Source organism: Odocoileus virginianus, chromosome 17 (genome assembly GCF_023699985.2).
Source record: "Odocoileus virginianus isolate 20LAN1187 ecotype Illinois chromosome 17, Ovbor_1.2, whole genome shotgun sequence".
NCBI classification, from domain to species: Eukaryota; Metazoa; Chordata; class Mammalia; order Artiodactyla; family Cervidae; genus Odocoileus; species Odocoileus virginianus.
In genome coordinates this window covers 36,718,280-36,739,235 of record NC_069690.1, presented here as the reverse complement: position 1 = coordinate 36,739,235, position 20,956 = coordinate 36,718,280, and the positions used below count along the sequence as shown (strand labels likewise).

General features: G+C 51.9%; 1 protein-coding gene across 3 annotated transcripts; it reads right to left on the bottom strand.

Moving 5' to 3' along the window:
* Positions 1-10,774: 10,774 nt before the first annotated feature.
* Positions 10,775-20,709, bottom strand: COPZ2 (COPI coat complex subunit zeta 2). 3 transcript variants are annotated; one of them, XM_070479344.1, is made up of 9 exons: positions 20,229-20,368; positions 19,501-19,575; positions 17,804-17,885; positions 17,018-17,109; positions 16,512-16,567; positions 15,728-15,805; positions 13,709-13,760; positions 13,060-13,098; positions 10,775-11,105 (listed from the first exon to the last, which is right to left on the bottom strand). In XM_070479344.1, exons 1-9 carry the CDS (start codon positions 20,337-20,339, stop codon positions 11,058-11,060), a joined length of 633 nt encoding a protein of 210 aa, XP_070335445.1. In that variant the 5' UTR covers positions 20,340-20,368; the 3' UTR covers positions 10,775-11,057. The 3 variants fall into 3 exon arrangements, with proteins under 3 accessions (XP_070335445.1, XP_020726395.2, XP_070335444.1); XM_020870736.2 differs by lacking the exon at positions 20,229-20,368 and adding an exon at positions 20,540-20,709 and having other exon boundaries at positions 11,057-12,412; positions 19,206-19,575; XM_070479343.1 differs by having other exon boundaries at positions 11,057-12,412.
* Between the last annotated feature and the right edge of the window lie 247 nt (positions 20,710-20,956).

Below are 20,956 nucleotides of genomic sequence, written 5' to 3'. Positions count from 1 at the left end.
TTCCGGGGGTCCAGCTCCCAGTACGTCCCCCAGAGACTCCTCCTCCCCTCCCTTCTTGGGTATGCGGAGGCAAGTCACCTGGACAGAGAGAGAGAGAGAGAGATGAGGCAAGCAACCCTAGTCCACCTCCACCTGGGCAAGACTCTTCCGTTCTGATTCTGAAAGTGTTAGGAACGGTTTCTGCTGCACAGATTGGAGGTGAGGAGGGTTTCTGGAACTATCAGAGCATCAGTCCAAGCTGTGCCTCTGTGTTAAACCCATTGGTTTCTCAGGCTAAGAGGAGGAGTGGAGAGGCATGTGTCTGCTACTCAAATGATTCAGGCCTGGCCTGAGTTAGTCCCATGCTACTTCCACCCCCTCCCCATCAGCACCCAGCATGCGCTCCACTCATCCAGACTGGTGGTCGGTAGGTCAGTGGGTGCCTCAGCGACATGCCCAGCAGGCAGCCTTGCGGGCAGTGCACATGAACCTTCTTCAGGCTTGGCAGTGGGCGAGGGGCAGTTGCGAGACCTCAGGACCTTGGGGTATTTGGAGACTTCTCTCCAAATTTGGGCAAGGAGGGTCCTCTCCCTGAGACTTTGAGCCTTGTGACAAGATCCCAAACATCCTTGGCTTAAGAACAAACGGTAATAACAGCAGCCACAGGAAAAAGAGGACATTGGGGCTGGACACGCGTGGAAGCAGGGCTGAACACGTGGGACAGGGTAAGGATATCACCTTCCAGGCTGGCTCACCAGCCAGGAAATCCAAGGGGCTTAGAGCAAAAAATAATTTTGTTTTAAGGGAAGCGGCCCCTCGGAGTGATAAGAAGTGTTAAAGTCCTCATCTAGGCCTGGGAAAGCTTGCTCCAACACTCCCAACAGCATCCAAAATGCCAGTCTCCCCCCCAAGCCCCTCGCCCGGTGTGTTTGCTATGAAGTCCTGAGCAGCGCCAACGAATGAGGAGAAATGCTACTTTGGGCTCTTTCTCTGCTCTCTCTCCTGAGTCTACCGGGAATCCACATTCAAGTCATGGGGCCTTCAAAGATTGAGCCCAATCCTTTATTTCACAGGCGAGAAAACCGAGACCTGGACAGAGAGCATAACCGGCCCGAGATTCCACAGCTAACAGTGGACGCGGCTTCGCTTTCTGCTGTGAGGCCGCTGTGGCCCCTCCCTTTCCCCTTGCAGAGGCCACTGCCTGGGAAACTGGTTTCCAAGAGGCACAGGCAGAATCCCAAAAATCTCAGGCCTCTCTAAGCCCGACGTCACCCTGTCTCATGAAGGCCTGTCACCTGAAGGCGATCCACTGAAGTGACAGTTCCCGTCGGCTTGCTAGCTCAGGGCCCCTCTGGGGGGTGGGGGCTGGCGAGGGAGCTTTTGTGGGCCCTCCCTCAGTCGATTGTCTGCAGCTCTGTCATTGTCTGTCTGTCACTCAGAAGTGAACCGGTGGGGGGAAGAGGTCAGGCTGGTTGGTGGACAGGGAGAAAGAGGCCTGTCCCTCTCAGAGAAGGGTGGGGAAGATGGGGGGCAAGGCAGCTTATTCAACCGGTTCATCCCACCCCCTCTACCCGCCTTGGCTCCCCTAGGAAATTCCAGGCTTTGCACATTTAGGACCAGGGCAGCAACTGTCCACAAAGACCCGTCTCTTCTTGCCATGTGAAGTCTTGAATCCCCATTGGAGTTCTGCTCCCTTGCCCTGCCCTGTCTAGAAGGGGCTGCAAAGGCATCTAACTCAAACCTACTCGGAAGGGGTCTCGTCATGCCCCCCACTCCACACGACCACCTTCTTGACACTCCTGTGCTTGCCTGTGTCCCCGCCCCCATCTGCCTCATCAGATCCCCTAGGTTCCACCCACCCCCACCCCCCAACTGTAAGCCCACACAGATCCCTCCCCAGAGAGCCCCTGTTCTCAGACTGCCCTGGCTTCCACTGTACACTGCTGTGTCTCCCCAGATTGTGCGGTTTCCAGTCTCCCCTTGCTCCCCCTGCACACAAATCTACCTCCCCAGATTCAACTGTTTTCAGGCTTCTCTCTCTCTCTCTGCCCCCTGTACACGAACTCTCTCTCCAGATCCTGCTGTTTCCAGGTTCCCCCATGTTTCTCCGGTACACAAATTGGCCTCCCTGGGTTCGGCAGTTTCCAGAACCCCCTTGCTCTCTCACTAAGCAGTTCCATTTCCCTAGATTCAGCTGTTTTCAGGCTCCCCTCATTTGCCCTGTACACAGATTCCTCTCCCAGGTTCTGCTGTTTCCAGGCTCCCCGATTTCCCTTGTACACGGATCAGTCCCTAGCTTATGTTGATCCCAGCTGCCTAAGAGATTCTGTAGGTTTAAGGCGAGTTGGAAGGAAGAAGAGAGTCAGAAAGAGAAGGAAGAGAAAAGACTGTCATCAGGGAAACTCCTTATCTCTCTGGTCACCCAGAGCTCTAAGTAACTTGTACGCAGTAGACTCTGAGTCTGGGACTCTACAAAGAGTTCCCTTGAGCTGATCTGCACTGGGACACCCCAAACCCCCCTTCCCTGCTGCTGCCCAGGGTTTCAGCTTTAAGCTAAGCCTCCTCTGGAGAGCCCCTTCTTGGAGCGGGTGCTTATGCACACAGGAGGCAGGGCAGACAAGAGCCTCACCAAGTCTTGGGCTGTCTCTCAGCCCCAGGCCCCTGTCTCTCCCCTGCTACTTCCTTCTTGCCTTCCTAGGCCCTCTTTGTCTCTCCCACCAGCTACACCTAGGCTTCTCTCAACTTATTCAGCTAGAACTTAAAGGAGACTCCAAACGTACCCGGAGGATAAAAGATGTTCAAAGCTAGAGACCTCCACTTTTTTCTTTCATTTTTTCAGGATGAAGTAGTATTACTCTCAGGTCCTAGAAATTCATTGTGTGCCTGGGCTAGCATCCTGGCGTGCTTCTACAGCCTTCCTAAACGCTTGTGTTTCATCCTTGTGGCATACAGGAAGATGCCCCACATCCTAATCCTCGTTAGGAGGAGGGCAGGGGCTGATGGCTCTGTTCTCTAAGGCTTTCCAGGGCTCCTACCTTCTCTGATTCCCTTCAGTGCTGCCCCCAAAGCTTCTCCTGGAATCTGGGGAGGTGTGTCTGTTCTCCATCTCCTTCCTCCACTCACACACCCCCCCACACACCCATGAGCTGGATCCTGGCCATTTTGTCAGTCATACCCCATCTTGCTGGCTCCAGCAAACATTCTGGGTTCACTGGGGAGCAAACAGGTAGGCCGGCCCACTGGGTCCAGGGCAGTGCTCTTGAAGAGAGAAGTTTATTGAAAGTGAAGCCCACAGGTTTCCGACCTCTCTGCTTCTGCTCCTAGGACCAGAGAGCAGCTTCAGTTCCCCCACGTGTCAAGCAAGGCTGATACACCTGTATACCTCACAGAGGTTGGGATTGCAAAATAAATTACATATGTGAAGTAAACAGAATTCTTTTACAGAACCTGACAAGTGTGAGTTATTTACTTGAGTCCTAGTTAAAGAAACCTGTACAAGGAGCTAGCTTGTATTTTGTATATAAATTCTCCTTCCTTTGTTTGAAAGGAAACAAAGTTGATGACACTCATTTATTAATTTCATTATAAAAAAACCCCACTATTGGGGATTTCTCTGGTGGTCCAGTGATTAGGACTCCAAACTGTCAATGCAGGGTGCGTGGGTTTGATCTCTGGTAAGGGGACTAAGATCCCACATGCCCCACGGCACAGCCAGAAATTTTTAAAAGTAAAAATAAAACACTATTGGAGGGAATTCCCTGGAGTTGGAGTTATTATACTTAGAAACTGTACAGCCTACCTACTGACAGGTGTCAATACTCACTGAAATGTAGACTTAAAACTTGTGAATTTCAGTGTGTGTAGATTATACCTCAATAAATCTGGTTGAAAATGTGCAGAGAAAAAGTGTATTGGGGTTTTGAATCCAGAAGCCCTGTTTTGTTTTATTTTGTTTTAATTGCCCAAGAAGGCACTGCTTGTTGTGGGAATTCTGTGTATAAATGTTAGATTCTGAGGCTCTGCTGAGAGCACAGGGACATGGAGAGGTAAGCAGGGTTTCAGGGAACACTTACTGCTGTCCAGCTCTGTCACACAGCTGTATGACATTGACGAAATCATCCTTTGAGCTTCACTTTACTCAGCTGTAATTTGTTCTCCCCGAATCACTCAACTGCCTTTTCCTATCTCAAAGTTTAGGCTTTCTTCAGTGCCAGAGTCCTTTAGCACACACACCCCCCCCCCCCCCCAACTTCCAGTCCAGCTATCTAGGGAATGGAGTCAAATCTGGAGTGTTGGAAGGGAGGTCTGGTTTTGTGGACACTGTATTCATCAGGGGTCCTGTTTTCTCAGCATAACTGCCCCTAGTTCCTGGGGTCTCACACCCTCTCTTCCCTCCAAGGTCCACCCACCCCACCGACAGGGGCCAGGTTCTGCTCTGTGGTCGAGGGCATCTCTAGGAATGGACTCCAGAGCTCAGCTAGATCTGGTTGGTTCCTGCTGGCCTTTCCAAAGGCCTCATCTTGATCCCCGGGGCCAGGAAGGAAGGATGCGACGTTGGTCTTATGGCGCCATCTTCTGGACAGACCTGTGAGATCCATTCTACTTGCAGTCATTTAGAGAACACAGCTATTTTTTGGTTTTCAATGTTTTAAAAAATCTCATCCTGGAGAAGGAAATGGCAACCCACTCCAGCATTCTTGCCTGGAAAAGTCCATGGACAGAGGAGCCTGGCGGGCTGCAGTCCATGGGATTACATGACTGAGCATGTGTGCACGAGGGTGGAGGGAGATGGGCTGGTAGCAATAAAGTGGTAGAACTAAAAAAAAAAAAAAAAAAATCTTATCCGCTTCCCCATAACCAAGTTCTGAATTCTGGCCTTTCTGAGCCAGTTCTTAGGAGAGACTGTTCCAGGAGCCCTCTAACCTTCTGAACACAGGGCTGGATAATCTGGAGGGGTAGTGTGTGTGTGTTACGTGTCTGACTCTTTGCAGCCCATGAATTGCAGTCTACCAGGCTTCTCTGTTCGTGAAGTTTTTCAGGCAAGAATACTGGAATGGGTTACCATTCCTTTCTCCAGGGGATCTTCCCAGCCCAGGATCTATCCGGGTCTCCTGCCTTGCAGGCAGATTTTTACCAGCTGAGCCACCACGGAAGCTGGCGGGATAGGGATGATCCCTACTCCATCGAGACTCAGAGCAGCTGAGGCCGGTCTCTTTCAATCATTCTGTCAGTGGACCCATGTCTCCACATATGTCCCATATGTCCCCAACATACCCACCCCAGGAATCCCTGTCAGTCACTAAGAAGCTGTTGCCCGGAGGCAGGGACAGTGCCCCCATGACTTTCAGAGTTTTCTTCTATCCTCAGGTTTCCCTGGATGAGGGCTCATTGTAGCCAGGAGAGTAAGATGCGTATTTTCAATGCCTTAAAAATCAGGTGTCTGGACAAAGAAGCAGAAGCATCATATGACATGATGTTAAATGTGGAATCTAAAAAGACTTGATGCAAACGAACTTATTTACAAAGCAGAAACAGTCTCACAGACTTAGAGAATGAACTTAAAAGGTTGCCAGAGGGAAGGATGGGGGGAAGGGATAGTTAGGGAGTTTGGGATGGACAGGTACAGACTGACACTGCTACATTTAAAATGAATAACCATCAAGGACCTATTGGGTAATACAGGGAACTCCGCTCAATGTTTGTAGAAGCCTGGATGGAAGGGAGTTTGGGTGAGAATGGATACATGTATATGTATGGCTGAGTCCCTTTGCTGCTCATCTGAAACCATCACATCATAGTTAATCGACTATGCTCCAATACAAAATAAAAAGTTTAATAAAAAAGTCAGATGTTGGATAAAGAGAAATTGTGGGCCTGGTCAAAAGGAATCAGATCTCTCATGCCATTTCTTTTTCTTTCGTTTGATATATGTGTGTTTTTAGAGTGGGTGTAGGTGAGGGTAAGAGGGCACCAAATACATAAGCTATTAAGTGGATTTATTACTTTTAAATTTTTTTATTGAGGTATAGTTGATGTACAATATTACAGAAGTTTCAGGTGTACAACGTAGTGATTCACAACTTTTAAAGATTATACTCCATTTATAGTTATTATAAAATGTTGGCTGTATTCCCTGTGCTGTACAATATATCTTTGAGGTTTATTTATTTTATACGTAGTAATTTGTACCTATTAATCTACCCCTATTTTACTCCTCCCCCTTTTCCTCTTCCCACTGGTAATAACTGGTTTATTTAAATTTTTATTATTTATTTGTTTTATTTTGGCTGTGCTGGGTCTTGGTTGCTGCGTGGGCTTTCTCTAGTTGCAGAAAGCAGGGGCTATTGTCTAGTTGTGGTGCCAGGCTTCTCACTGCAGCAGCTTCTCTTATTGTGGAGCACCGGCTCTAGAGCACATCGCTCGGCTGTTGTGGTACACGGGCTTAGTTGGCCTGCGGTATGGGGGAATCTTCTTAGACCAGGGATCGAACCCGTGTCCTCTGTATTGGCAGGCAGATTTTTAACCACTGGACCACCAGGGAAGTCCAGTTTATTACTTTTTAATACACTATTCAGAACATAAATGTTAAATCATTTTCCCTAACAAAATGGTCCTTTTGGAAGCCCTTTTGTGGAATGATTGCCTGCAATTATCTAAATTAATTCAAAAGCACTAACTCTTCAAACTCTGAGTGGACTTGATTTTTGCAAGCTGTTTGGTGACAAGATGTGCAACCAAGCTGGATGGCACTGCTTAGATAAAGGATGGAAAGGGACTATAATGAAAATGACTGCCTTCTGTGGGATCTTACGCTGACCCTAAATTCTTATTTCCCTCTTCGATAAGCATTCCATATTGCTAGCAGAGTTCTTTGCACAAAATACTAAGCTGGTATCACTTAACTGCTTCAAAGTCTTTAATGGCTCCCCCTCACCTTCAGAATACAAAGCAAACTCTGTGGTCTAAGAGCAGTGGGCAATGGTGTCAGACCAGCCTGGGTTTAAAATCTAACCTGTGCCCTGAGGCAAACTATCCCAATTCCTGGGCCCTCAATTGTAAAAATAAGTCTAACAGCATCTACTTGGTAAGCCTGTTTTGAAGACAGTAGGATTGCTAAGGAGCACAGATTAGTCAACTCAGTAAATGGCACTAATTACTTAGCATGCCATTCAACGCTGCCCTGGATCCCGTCACAACGTATTTAGTGAGGAGTTTCAAGTCTCAACACATCCAGGCCTCCCCACAGAGATTCACATCCTCCATTCCAGGCACATGTGCCTACCTGCAGTTCCCTAGACAGATTCTCTTCCGCTTTGCTTTGCTTACCCTATTTCTCCAACTTCTTTCTGCCAAATACTACAAAACTTAGTCTTCTCTGTCAACGTTTCTAATTGCTTTCAAGATGAACTGGAACAGCCAATTAGTAAATGTCTATTGAAATGACTTATTTCAAAAGAAACGTTATTTTACTTTTATTATTATTATTTGTGTCAATACTGCTTTTCTTACTAAAGAGTCTGTTCTGAGAGATAGAGCACTGGTCTGTATGTACAAAATAATGTTCACACGTGTTTCACAATAACGCTCATTTCTGTGGATCCTCATCAAAGATATTTCCCAGTTTTAGTTGACAGAGATAAGGAAGAGGTTAGGAAACAGATGAGGACCATACAAATGTTGATGACAGAGTACAATCTGGCAGCCATTTGATTAATTAATTAAATTTTTTTTTTGTCGTGAATTATGACTTACCTACAGGAAAGAACAAGTCTTGAGCACAAACTGAATTTTTAACACCACACAGATCAAAATAAAGAACACAATTTGATTACAAAAGGTATTTCTATCTTGAAATATCTGTGATCCCTTTTCTCCTTTCAATCCTCCACCCTACCCCACTGCCACCTCTGGGCCCAATCACTTGCTTATCAGTCTCCCTCCCCTTCTTTCCCTACTGCCTGGCTCCTGGCAAGCACTCAAATATTTGAGTGAAGGAAAGGAATGCGCGAACATCGTTAAATGAAGGAGGCCCAGTTTAGAGTGAAAGTGAGGTCCGTAGGGTTGTGCCCAAAATGCTTTGGGTAAATGGTTCAATTTTGCCTATATCAGGTTCCGGAATTAGAGTATCTGCGAGAAATCATTGGTAAGATTTTTTTTTTTTTCCTCTGTAGAGTTTAAAGGCAGGTTGAGAGCACAGAAAGTTTGATCCTTTACCCGGCCTCCAGCTCATTCACCAACCCACTCCCAAACCGGTCTGGTCCCGCCTTTGCCAAACTGAGCCACGAAGCAGACACCCTCCCGGCCGAGGTCCAGTCAGCGGGGAGCCATCCATCACTGTCTGGCCAAGGGCCAATCCGACAAGCTCTGCCTTCCTGCCAGCCAATGGCCGGAAAGCAGAGGGCGCGCGGAGCCAGAGACGGGGCCGCCGGCTCAGGGTGGGATAAAGGGGGTCCAAGGGCCTGGCCGTGCTACCTCTGTGCCTCTAGCTCGGTCTGGGTGTGCATAGCGTCCCCCCTGCATCTGAGCCCCGGGCCAGTGTTTCAGTGTGCGCCCTCCGGCTGGGTTACTGACGTCCCCGGTGCCAGTTCACAGGAGGAAAGGGGGCGCCCTGAAGCCCCTTACCCACAGATACTCAAGACCCGCTGGGTAGCCCACGAGGGCAGAAAGGAGGAGCCCAGGGGTTGAGAGCAGGCGGCGCCCCCACCCTCGCGTGCTGCGCGCCCCAGGCCGCGCTCACGTCGGGGAGCGGGAGAGGCAGGGCCAGCGGGCAGAACTCGAGCCAGACAACCAGGCCCGCAGTTCTGGCGGCTCTGCGGGGCTGCGGGCGCCGAGACGGGGCTGGGGGCGCAATAGGCCTGTCCGCCTCAGCCCCGGGAGAGCCAGGCCAGCAAACTTGGAGTCCCGGACCCCCATTCTGCCGGCGCTCCCCGGACCCCCCGGATTTCCCCCCGAGGTTCCGCGCAGCCGTCCGAGCTGCCCCCTCCCCGCCGCGGGCGGGGGTCGGCTGCTTCGCTGCAGCCCCCCTCCCCAGAGTCCTTGGCCATAAAGGACACCTCTCTGGTTGCCTCTCCGCATTGCCACGCCCCCTCTACTCATTCCTCTTAACCCAGTGTAGTCCCTGTGTGGGCGAGGGGGTCGGAAGACCCTAGAATTTGGAGCGTGGGTAACCCGCCTCTTCCCGGCGGTCCCGGCTCTGCGGAAACTGTCGTGAACACTTTAACCTTTCAGAGCTTCGGTGTGCCTCTCCGTAAAATGGGCAGGCACCGCATAGTCCGCAGTATGCGGAGGGCAAAGTTTGTGCGAAGTGCCGGGCCTTCCCATTCCAGTCCCGGCACAATTGAAATTGCAGGACCCAGCTGGGCGCGAAGGGTTACTAGGAAGCGAATTTGCCCCTCCGGTTCTTGCGGTCATTTAGAGGCGATGGATGGAGCCGGACACCGGATGAAGCCGAACATTAGCCAGAGTATTTCTGGAAAATCTCTCATTTCCCGTCGCCACACTGGCCCCTGAACTCTACAGTACTTAATTGCACTATTTTTTTTTCAGGGTTGCATTATTTATTGGAATGGTTGTGTACAAAGTGTTTATAATCTGTTTACATAACTGTATTATTTTCTCTAATTACAAAAGTAGCAGGCCCATTTATAAATATCCATTGTAGAGAGTTTTTTTATAATGTAGGACTTTCTGACACGCAGGGAGTGCTTCTATTAACACGCAGGGTCTGTCACTTTCAGCAGCGGCAGGCGGAAATTCGTGAGCAGTCCCTGCAGCGGAGCTCGAAGGGCGGGTTCAGCCCGCTGGTTGCTAGGGCAACGCCCTGCCGCTAAATTTGAAGGCCAGAGATTAACTCCCGGGAGCAGGGGGTCTGTCCCACCCTGGGGGCGGAGTTAGTAGGGGACGCGGGACTCGGAGGGAGCGCGTTCCCCGCCTTTCCCTCCAGGTGGCGCTATAGGATCGTGGATAAAGTCGCCGGACCCGGCTCCCCGCGGCGGTGGGCGCCTAGGGGCGGAGCCAAGGCGGGGCGTGAACTTGCATCTGCAGTTGGCTCTGGATCTGGGGAAACTAACGATCCCGGGCCGAAAGTTAGACACTCAGGGATTTCTGTACGTCACGCAGAAAAGGGAAAAGGGGGAGGTTCTAGAACAGGAAGAGAGGAGGAGTCGTGACCCCCGAAAGTCACTCCATCTTTCCCATCTGCCTATAGGATCCCTCTCCTGTACCTGTAATTCTCCTCACCCTTGGGTGCACTAGGTGATCTGGACACAATGCAAGGTGGGAGCTGGGCCGGTGTCTCCTCACCCCTAGTATCTGGGCCTGGCCAGGCTTGCAGCGCTCTAGTACCCAGGGTATATGCCAGCATTGGATTTCCGGGCAACTTCCTGAGCAAGCCAAGAAAAACAGGCGTGCTGTTCCTCAGTTTGTCCAGAGGAAACCTTTACGCCCTTCCCTTCTGGAGGCTGAGAATGGAAAAAGTCAGTTGAAGAATCCCAGTGCGACCACCACGTGTGTAGTATCTTTTGCTCTTTTCTTCCTAAATGCACTGTTTCTCCCATTGTGACTCTTTCACCCTGTCACAATCATACCTAGCCCTCCACACCACATATAGGGCCCCGGTGTCAGTGACGCACCCCCTCACTTAAGTTAAATCGGCTCCTTTCCCTTCATCCACTTCCTCCCCAATCACACAACCACAAAGATACACCTAGTACTGGACATCCGGAAGATGCCGCAGAGAGCAGAAGCCCTTATCAGAACACACACACACTTCCCAGGCCAAAAGAGAAAGAGACCATTGGCAGGAGACAAAAGCAGGTTTATTTGGGCTCTGGGGCCAGGGATGCCTAAGGTGTGAGTTAAGGCAACTCAGCTGCTTCTCAAGGCCCAAAGGGCAGGCCAGGGCAGGAAGAAGGGGTGATTCAGTATTGAAGCCAAATCTCTGCATTTCAAGTCCCTGGCCGGAGACCTCGGGAGTCAGTTCTGGGAGGGCCTGGGTTTCTATTGTTCCCTGGGGTCTCTGGGCTTTTGCTAGGATTGGGGGAATGGTCTGGGGGCAGGGAGCCTTGAATGCACAGCCTTCATTTCAGTAACGACCATTTAATTTGTTCCTTGGCAGACTGAAGAACCTGGGTAGGGCGGGGTGTGGAGGGTTGAGAGAATTACCGGGTGGAATTCAAGTACATTAACAGTGCAGTGGCGGGTGGAGGGGACACATGTCCTGGCGATCCCCGGTCACTAGGTGGCAGCAGCTCATCTCTGCCTGCTTTAAACGGGGGCTGGGCCATCAAGATGGAAAGAGCCGCCCAAACTGACTGCAGCCAGCAGCCAGCCCAGATGGGAGCTGGCCCAGCCAGCCCTCGGTTCCAGCATCTGCAGCACTGGGTGTGGCAGCAGCCTGGTCTCCCCCACACCATGCCATGCAAGCTTCCACCCGCAGTGCCACGTCCAGGCAGAGGCGGGCCCAGGCCCGACACTTCCTGTGCCCAGACACCTCAGCAAACCCCTAGCTCTAGCTTTGGCTGCCAGTAAGTCCTCAACACCCCACGCCAAGCTGCTGCTGATGTGGCACAGCTGGCAAAGAGCTCCTGGGCAGGCTCTGCTGAAGGCCACCTGCACTCAGATGTGTTCCCTTTCAAATCCTGCTGCGAGACCATCTCAGCCCCACGTTTACACAGATCCATGCAACTGTGCACACACCACGCGAACACACTGCAGACCCCACCTATGTCTTTCAGTTTGTCCCTCCAGCCATCAAGCCTCGTGCCCACCCGAAGAAGGCTGATCCCACACTGCATGTCCCTTCCTCTTGCCCACTCCCCCTCCTCTCTCAGGGACAGCCTGGACCTGGAGTTCTCCTGCAATTCTCAGTAAAGATCTACCTTTCTCTTCATCTCCCATTCACTACCTGCACATCCCTTGGTGTTTCCTCAAGAATTCCATTAAAAGTGCCATGTCTGCCTTCTTTCCCCCTATGGAAAACAGGATGCATGCCAAGAGCATTCCATGCTTTAGCTCATCTAATTTTCATCGTAACTCTATGAGGAGTGTCCTGTGATTATTCGAGGCCCAGAGAGGTAGAATAACTTGCCCTAGGCCACCCAGCTTGTAGATGGTAAGGCAGAACATTACGTCCTTTGGATGACTCACACCCGCACCGCTGTTCTTATCTGCTCTGCTCATTGCCCCTTAACCTCTTTAGCCCTGAAAGTTGCCATGTGGCTGCATTCATCTCATCAGGGCAGGAGGAGACAAGGAGAACTGAGAAGGGAGAGGCCGCGAGAGCATGAAGGGCAGGTACAGCAAAGGGCACCACCACACCTGGAGCCCCACACGGACTGCCATGGGCCCATCTCAGCGTTGGCCACTACAGCACAAGGTGGTTAGTGCCAGGCAGGAAGCTCCATAAAAGCAGGATTAGTCTGGGCAGAGAGACCTGCGGGCAGACAGAATGGAGGTCAAGCCTGACAAGTAGGAAGTTTGTGCAGCCGGCAAACCAGTCAGGCTGTAGATCTGGAAACCTCAGCCCCGTCCCACATGCACCCCGAGATAGGACCATGCAGGGGACTGGCGGGCATGGACTCTTCCACACTCAGGGCACTCAGGGACAAGGTGCAGCCCAAACTGGCTGTGCCAGCGGTGAGAATGAGATCCCATGGTGGATTTAAGTGTCCCTTAACAACTTCAGTGTGGACCCTAAAGAGCAGGGGTGAGGGGTTAGAAGAAAACTCCTATTTGGGATCCTTTCCAGAGGCCTGAGCCCCCACACTACTTGGGGAACAAGTGACCCAGCCATCTTCAGCGTGGGCAGCTCCTCCTGGGCTTTGACCCAACTATACCCAGCTAGGAGATAAGGTGAACTGCTGGGAAGGCATCATCATTTATTAATACCCAAGCTCCACATTACCATGGGGACCCTGGCAGCCTCCAGTGGACTGTCTCCAAGAGATGGCCTGACAGAGTCATCCCTTCCCTCCTGCATCCCTGACTTCTCTGCCTGGAGAGCCCCACTGGGTCCCCCTGGGATGCTCTGTTCTCCTCCCTCTCGCTCATCTCTGGCCAAGGCAGATGGAGAAGGCCTACCTGGGCCACACTGTGTTCAGTCAAGCCGCTGTCATCCGCCTGTGGGGGAAGCAGAATCAAAGTGGTCAGGGAAGGGTATTGGGTGAAGACAGACAAGTGAGAGAAAGGGGCTTGTGGGTGGTGAGCGGACGCTGTGATCAGGGGATCCAGAACTGCATGTGTATCACTTAGTGGAAGTTCTAGAGCCCTTGGAAGCCAGCATCCTCAGCATTGTCTAAGGGACACGGTGGGTGGAAAGTGAGGGGGATTAAAAATGAGAAGAAAGGTTTCATCCAGACAGAAGAAGCCAAACTGGGCAGGGAGATTCCATCTCTTCCCCTCCAAGGCCAAGTTCAAGGCAAGGCAGCCACCAGGTGTCTCTGTGAGGATTTATTTATTTCCTCAGTCTGTACTTCCCACCAGGAAGGATGGTGAGGTGTTTGTGATTGGCCAAGGGAAGAGGACAGAGATCTCTTTTACTGGCTGACATCCCTCCAAACTGCTGCTCCCCTCCAGAAGTGCATCAACCCAGTGGCTGCTTCTGCTAGAGGAGCTTGGGTTCCCACCATCCGGGTTCCCTTTGCCCAGATACAGGGAGGACAGGAAGTAGAGGATGGGAAGGGTAGCCTGGAGGAGACAGGAGTGAGGGGGGATACAGGATGACTCTTACCCTAAAATTCACTTTCTGGATCACTTGCTGGGGGTCACTCTCCAGAATCACGCTACAAAGTGAGAGAGAAATGAGGAGGAAAATCAGCCCCATGCTTTCCTTGGACTCTGCTCCCTGCTAAGCCCTTCGCTTCCCTGCCATATCCTGCAACATCCTCCCTCCAAGGTACTTGGCCGGCCCATACTCCTCAAGCCAGAACTCTCCCTCACCATGGCGCCCAGATTCTCACATACTTTGTCATCACTGGGCAAACCCTTAAGAGATCAGGTCAGGGTAGTCCACTCTAGATCTATCAGGTTGTCAAAAGCAGGGGCTCAAAAACTGAGAGCTCTAGAAAGTTCACTTCACCTCTGGGATGAAGGGATGGATTCAGATGCAGTGATGGAAGAGAAGAGCCCCCTCCCTATCTGGTTTCACTATTATTTTCTGCCATGGTGTTGTGCTATACATGAAAGAAATGGAACTGCAAAATCAGAATCTACCTTCCCTTTTTGTTTTTTTTTTTAACCTTCCCTTTCAACAGACCCAATTATGGAGGCATTTCTCGGCTAACTGGCACTCTTTCATGATGCCCTGGAGGGTGTGCAGGGAGGGGGAAGAGTTGGTCACTGTGGGTGAGAAAGGCTCCACAGGAATTGAGTGACTGCTCCTCCTCACCCAGTGAGCCTCCTATAGGGCAGAAGGAAGTGAACAAACATTTCTGGAGACCTTCTCACAGGCTCATTACAGGGGCACTTGTAGCCCCAAGTCCCTCACCAGAGGTCCTTTAGAGCAACCATTCCAGGCCAAGCTTCAGGACCAAATGTTGCTTCCACTAATGCTTCCCTGTTTTCACTGGAGGGAAACAGGGGCAAAAACTGGGCCTTCTGGGGGTACAGATGGGAAGCTGATAAAACTCACAATCTCCCTTGTGAAGGCCCTGCACTTCATTTTATTTTTATAACTGTGTGTGTTTCTTGAAGTTCCACCAAATTTTATATACAACTTTTATATTCCACAAAACCTGGTCTTATTTCCCTCACTGTCAGGTCCTAGCTATTAGCACAAGGCCTTGCAACAGCAGCAGCAGGAAGTCAACAGATACAGAGGAAAGGAGGGAGGGAAGGCAGGAAGAACCTCACAGTACCCCGTCTCCCAGCGCCCCTGTCCCTAGCAATGTGTTTCAGTGCCATGGCAAGAGCACAATCTCTGGGAAACTGCACAAGTTTTAGATCTTGGCCCTGCCACCCCTAGTCATGTGACCTTGGGCAAGTCACTTAAATCTCTGAGCCTGTTTCCTCATCTATTAAATGCATGTAATCACAGGCATGTGGATGTCTCACAGGTGATCCGTTTCCATTATCCTTTGCTCCAGAGCCAGAACTTCTTTTTCTCCCTGAATATTGCCCAACCCCGCCCCCATGGAAATTCACTAACCAACCTCTCATAAGAGCTCCCAGCTTCCTAAGACTATAATCTTCTACCAGTAAGAGGAGACAAGATTTACTGAAGGAGAACAATGAACTTCACCTGCATCACCTCATTTAATCCCACATCCTTTTAGGCAGTTTCCTTATTGTCTCCATTTCAAAGCTGGGGAAAGTAAGGAAAATAAGCAACTGGCCTAGGTGGTGCATACAGTCAATTTTGGAGTGAACCTCTAAGAGCAAAAGGTGTAGCTGCCACAGGGCTCTGCCTGAATGAAGTCTTTCCAGGAAGGGCGGGTGTCTGTGCTGCCTGCGTCTCCTGGCCACTGGAGAGCAAACCATTCCCCCAAAACCTTGCCTGGTCAACAGTCAGCCATAGTTTGACATCAGATTACTTTCCTGCGTGCTTGACTTTGGCTAACATTGAAGTCAACCTCCATCATCATGAGTGGGATTGGGGGATGGGATCACAGGGAATATGCTGGAGAAACGGAGGGAGAAGCTGGCCAGAGAGCCAACAATCTGCTGGGTGCAACCTAGCGCTGATGATCCTCAAGGCCACCTCCCGCTGTGAGGGCTCCTGACCAGCCCCTTTTCCTCTCCCACTCCTCACCCGCCATCCACAATCTCATCCACCACCAGGAAGGCTCCGTCCATGTTCTCCAGCAACCAGCGCTTCTCCACGTTCTTCCTGAAAGAAGACACAGCTCTGCAACCTCCCTGTGGCATGGCCGGGAGGAGCCGGGTCCTTGCCTTATGAGGTGGACCCGCTCTCTCCAAAGACCGCCTCGTTCCCCACCCTCCAGCCCCTGTCCCCGCACAAGCACAGGGAAGGAGAATATCAAGGGCAGTGAGGCTGGCACCTGGGCAAGGGATTCCTGAGCAGAGGACGGGTCTGCTTCCTTCAGCCCCTCATAGTCCATTCTACCCATGCCGCCCCCGCCACTTTTGGGCACTGATCCTATTTCTACCCTAAAGCACTGCAGGTATTACAGCTCTACTGTAGTTACACATGGTGACTGTAAACACTTATTTTTGGTTATCTGAGTTTGATTTACCCAGGCCATGTTCACTGGAGTAGATACCAGATCACTGAACGGGAGTGGAGAGAAAATCACCCTGAGCGTCAAGTCAAAAAACCTTGAGTTTGAATCTTGGTTCTGGTTCTGATATAAATGACCTGTAACACCTCAGGCAAATCACTTAGCTTCTCCAGACTTCATCTTCTGGCCATACCATTGTTTGATCAGGTAAAGGGCAGGGGGCCTTGCAGGAAGTTGCTCTGGCTCCAGATTTCACCTTGTGGAGACTTAAGGAGAAAAGCAGGGAACCATCCTGCCTGTGATGTACCAAGGTCTGGGGGATGGGAGCCTTGGAGGACTGAGGACCTCACTCACCTTAGCACGTGGTTCAGGGACTCAAACAGGCATGTGAGAACAGACATGAGCATCAGCTGGTGAGGAGTGGATGTGCGAGGAGGAAAACGAGAGAGACCAAGGTTGAGAAGGCCAGAAGGAAACCTCAGAACCTGACTGTTGGACAGCTGCCCCTCTTCTGGGAGGACAATGCGGGAGCCTGGCTACAATTTGACCTGAGAAGGTCCCTCCCCGTGTTTGAACTGGGAAGCAGTGGAGTGCCTGCTGCAGGACACTGAATACATCCTTCTCCAGTGATGTATAATAGAGACAGAAGCTCCCGGCAGAGGACTCCATTTCTGGTACCCAAGGAATAGAATGGGTATCATGAATATGCACTGTTCCAGAAAGAACCATTCTGGAGGCTCCCAGTTCCCCAGAGTCTAGAAGCAGGGGTACCAAGGGGGAGCAACCCAACTTCTACCCCAGACTCCAAGCCACTCCCCCACAGAGAGACCCTTCTTGTCTCCCCAACCTCCTGAATTCACCTCGTTCTCATAGGATGAGCCCACCACATACAGGAAGAGGTCAATGCTGCTCTTGTAGACGATGGTCATGCCCCCCAAAAATGCAATCTCACCTAGAAGAGAAACGGGGTCTCAGTTCTGGTCACCTCTGCCTGGCCCCTCCTGTCCATCTCCAGCTTTGCATCTCTCCCCCTATTATCTTCTTCTTCCCCAGAACAGTTGCAAAGGAAATTCCAGCCCAGTTCAATGGTTAGGACTCTGTGCTTTCATTGCCAAGGGCCCAAGTTCAATCCCCAGTCTGGAAACTAAGATCTCAAAAGCAGTGGCCAAACAAAAAAAGAATCCTCGCAAAGACTAGAACCCTTGGAGAGATTTTCACTAGGGACACTACCATTGGGCTACTCTGTGTCCCTGCTCCGACCCTCTACTTCATTCCTAACACCTGACTGCCTCATTCTGAGAAGTCAACAAGCCTGGTTTAAGGCTGACCTTTCACCCACCATGTGCAATGCCTCTGACCAGCCCCAGGCTGGCGGTGGCCTCTTCCACTGAGAGGAGTCCAGGCATGCCAGAAGCAGGCAGGTGGGAGCAGGTGGCAGTGGGGGGGGTGTGTGCGTGCTGGTGACTGTGAGGAGGGTGAAGTTTCACCAGAAGGGAAAAGAAAACAGCTGGGAAGGGGAGGAAAAAGCATCTCTGAAGAAAAGGGAATGGCCTGTGGGTATGTGAGGCCGACAGGGACAGCTGTGTCCAGACGGAGATGACAGTGTGCATCTGAGAGTTCTGTGCAAGGAAGAGGAGGACACTTACTGTCAGTTCGGCTGGTCTTATTGAAGACGTTTTTCTCGAAGGCCATCTGCTCTTTCATGGAGGGAAATGTGTCATCATAATACTAGAAGGAAGGGAAGGAGAAAAAGTGACAGCCGTTCCACAGGGTCTGGCTCCTGCCTGGATGGGTGGCAGGGAACGGTGGGTGCTGGCCAAGTGGGACCCTGCTGCCATGCCCCCTCTCCTCTTGACTGCCCTCTACACCTGTCTGCTCACTGTTTCCCCCTAAACACAAATTAAATTCTGAGCAGAGAGAGTCATAAAAAGTAGAGGAATTTTGAGGCCTGCTTTTGGAGTCCTGTCCTGACTTCTTGGAGGCCTTTATACATTCAGCAGATGACCGGAGTGGTCACTAGGCCACACTGTTTCTACACGAACCTGAGTCTACAGGAGAAAACGCAGAGCCAGGGGCTCTTTACCACAAGAATATCACAACAGCTACTTTATTATCCACATTATAAGAATGGGGTAACTTCTTTGACACCTCACAGTTTAAGGGACAGAGCTGGGATTCAATGCCAATGATGGTCTGACTTCAGACAAGATTATGGTGAAGATCCCCTGGAGGAGAAAATAGCAACCCACTCTAGTATTCTTGCTTGGGGAATCCCATGGACAGAGGAGCCTGGTGGCTACAGTCGCAAGAGTTGACACGACTTAGCGACTAAACAACGACAACTATGGTGAAGATGAACTATCTAAGGGAGAGTTCCTGGCACATACTGCCTAACAAAATCAATGCTGTTTTGTTGGGTTTGATGAGACTCTCTCTCTGATTCAGTTCCTGCATTTGCACATGGATGTGATCTGCTGGGAGGAGGCCCTGGAACCTTTGGTTGCTGAGCTACCTCTGACCATCTGCTGGTGCAAGGGACAGTCAGCTCAGCTTCCATTATCTGAATGTAGATTTTGTCACCTTGCACCATCTGCAGGCAAATTAGTGGTCTCCCTGCCAGCCACTATTGTGGTGAACAGGTTCACTGCAATGTCATGAAGATAAAAAGTTTCAGCCTAAACAAGCTAAAAAGTCTATATTGCATTTCATAGCTAGTTTAGGTGTCACAGTCCCACTATAGTTAATTGTGTTGATGGTAGATATTTATTTTTGGATTATTCTAGTTTGGTTTGTCTTGGCCATGATCACTAGCATATATACCAGATAACTGAATAGTTGGTGCAGAGAAAATCATCCTCCTGAGTCAAAATACCCGAGTTTAGATCCTTGCTCTGATATTAGTACCTGTGACTCCAGGCAACTCTTTTGGCTTCTCTAGACTACATTTTCCTCATTTATGAAAGAGTTGGATTAAAATCTGGTCTATAAAATCCTATCTGTTCTAAATCCTTAGTGTTTACCAAGCTGTAGAAGCAAAACAAGAATTACTTGTTCAGAATTGGTGGACCAGGAATCCAGGGTCCCAGGCCAGAGTAAAGGACGGGAAGAAGACATTCTGGACAACATGAGTAGAAACAGAAGAGACAGCCTTTCCCCCCTTTGGGGGCCAACAGTCTGACAAGGCAGGAGGATGGACAGAATGACCTTTGGAAGGGTCTCCGCTGAGCTGGTCTGTGTCGCAAAGCCCACAGTGGGGTCTCTCCTGCCAGCTGGGTGGGGACTTCTGGATGTGGGCCTGTGGCACAGTGTCTTCAGGGGCCCTCCGGTGAGGGTGGGAGGTTACCTTGGCCAGCAGGCGGTGTCCGTCATTATCTAGGATGAAAACGGCCTTGATGGTGTAGAGGGAAGGTTCCTGCAACTGACACGGGGGAGAGCTTTGTTGACCCCTAAGCCAGGGCAGACCCCTGTCATTGGCTCTACGGGACCTGCTGGTCCCAGGAGTCCATCCTCAGGCCAGCGATCCCAGCCCCAAAAGTCCACAGCTGGTTCCGGCCCAACCCTATGCCGCATGGACCACTTGGGTGCCCGCTCCCCTCCCAGGCAGATGTCCCACTGCAGGCCCCGGGTGGGCGCTGTGCCCATTGGGTGCAGAAGGTCCGTCCGGGCCCAAGTTCTGTCATGCACTGACTGCTCCAGAGCCCGAGTCGGAGTGTATCACAGAACCTGGGCCGGGGGGACATCGGCGCCGAGCTCCTCCAGCGGCCCCCGGGCGCCCTGGCCCGTCGGGCTCCAGAAGCACGCACGTCAGCCCGCCGCCGGGGCAGTCCCGCTCTCCCTAGCCCTCCGGGAGAGTCGCAATCCAGCCCGGCCGAGCCGTCCCCCGCCCGCTCCGACTGCTCCAGAACTTCGCCCACGCGGACGCCACACCGGCCTCCTCCCGAGTCAGCGCGGAGGAACTTTTCTGCCCGCGCGGGCGCCACCCCTCCCAGGCCGGTCCCGGCGGCACCAAGATCCCCGGCGCCCGACCCGTGAGCTGGCGCCCCCCGGCCCCCGGCGCCGCCCGCTCCGTACCCGCAGCCCCGCGGGCTCTCCAGCTCGGGCGGGCGGCGCCGGGCCCCCAGTCGGGGCGGCCGCGGCCCCCTCCCCCGGGTGCGGACGTGGCCAGGCCTCCGGCCGCTGCATTCCGCTCGCTGCCTCGCGCTGACAGCGCCGCCCCGCCCCGCCCCGCGCCCCCCGGGCCGCCGCCGCTCCTCCCCGGCGGCCGCCGGCCTCGCGCCCGCCCCCCTCAGCCCCTCCGCGCGTGTCCTTCCTTCCCCCGAGGCCCTTCCCTCCTCGGCCTCCCTCCTTCCTCTCCCTTCCCGCCCTCTCCGCCCCGCGCTCACACCCCAGCTCTCCTTCCCCTGGTCTTCTTTGGCCCCTCAAAAGCCCAGAGCTCCTTGCATCCTCAGTTTGTCCCAAGACAGGCCCCCTTCCCCCCTCCTGCCTTCTCTCAGGCTTGTGGGTTTGGTTTGCACCGACGTCCACAGGCTGCCCTGAGGCCGTCAGGAAACACAGGCAAAGTCCAGTTTGTCTCTTGACTCCTGGTAGGTACTGTTGGCACAAACACATCGGGTCATCCTCCGAACTTCAGAGACAAATCCTAGCAGCGGGAGCAGATGAGGCCAGCTCTAGAGACCCCTCTGTGCAGTAGTTTCTCCCATGCCTCCCGCGACTTGGGGAAGGGAGCCATGGCGCCTGGACACCTCTGCAGACACGGTCACAATCTGAAATGAGACAGATACCCAGCAGTACAAATGTTC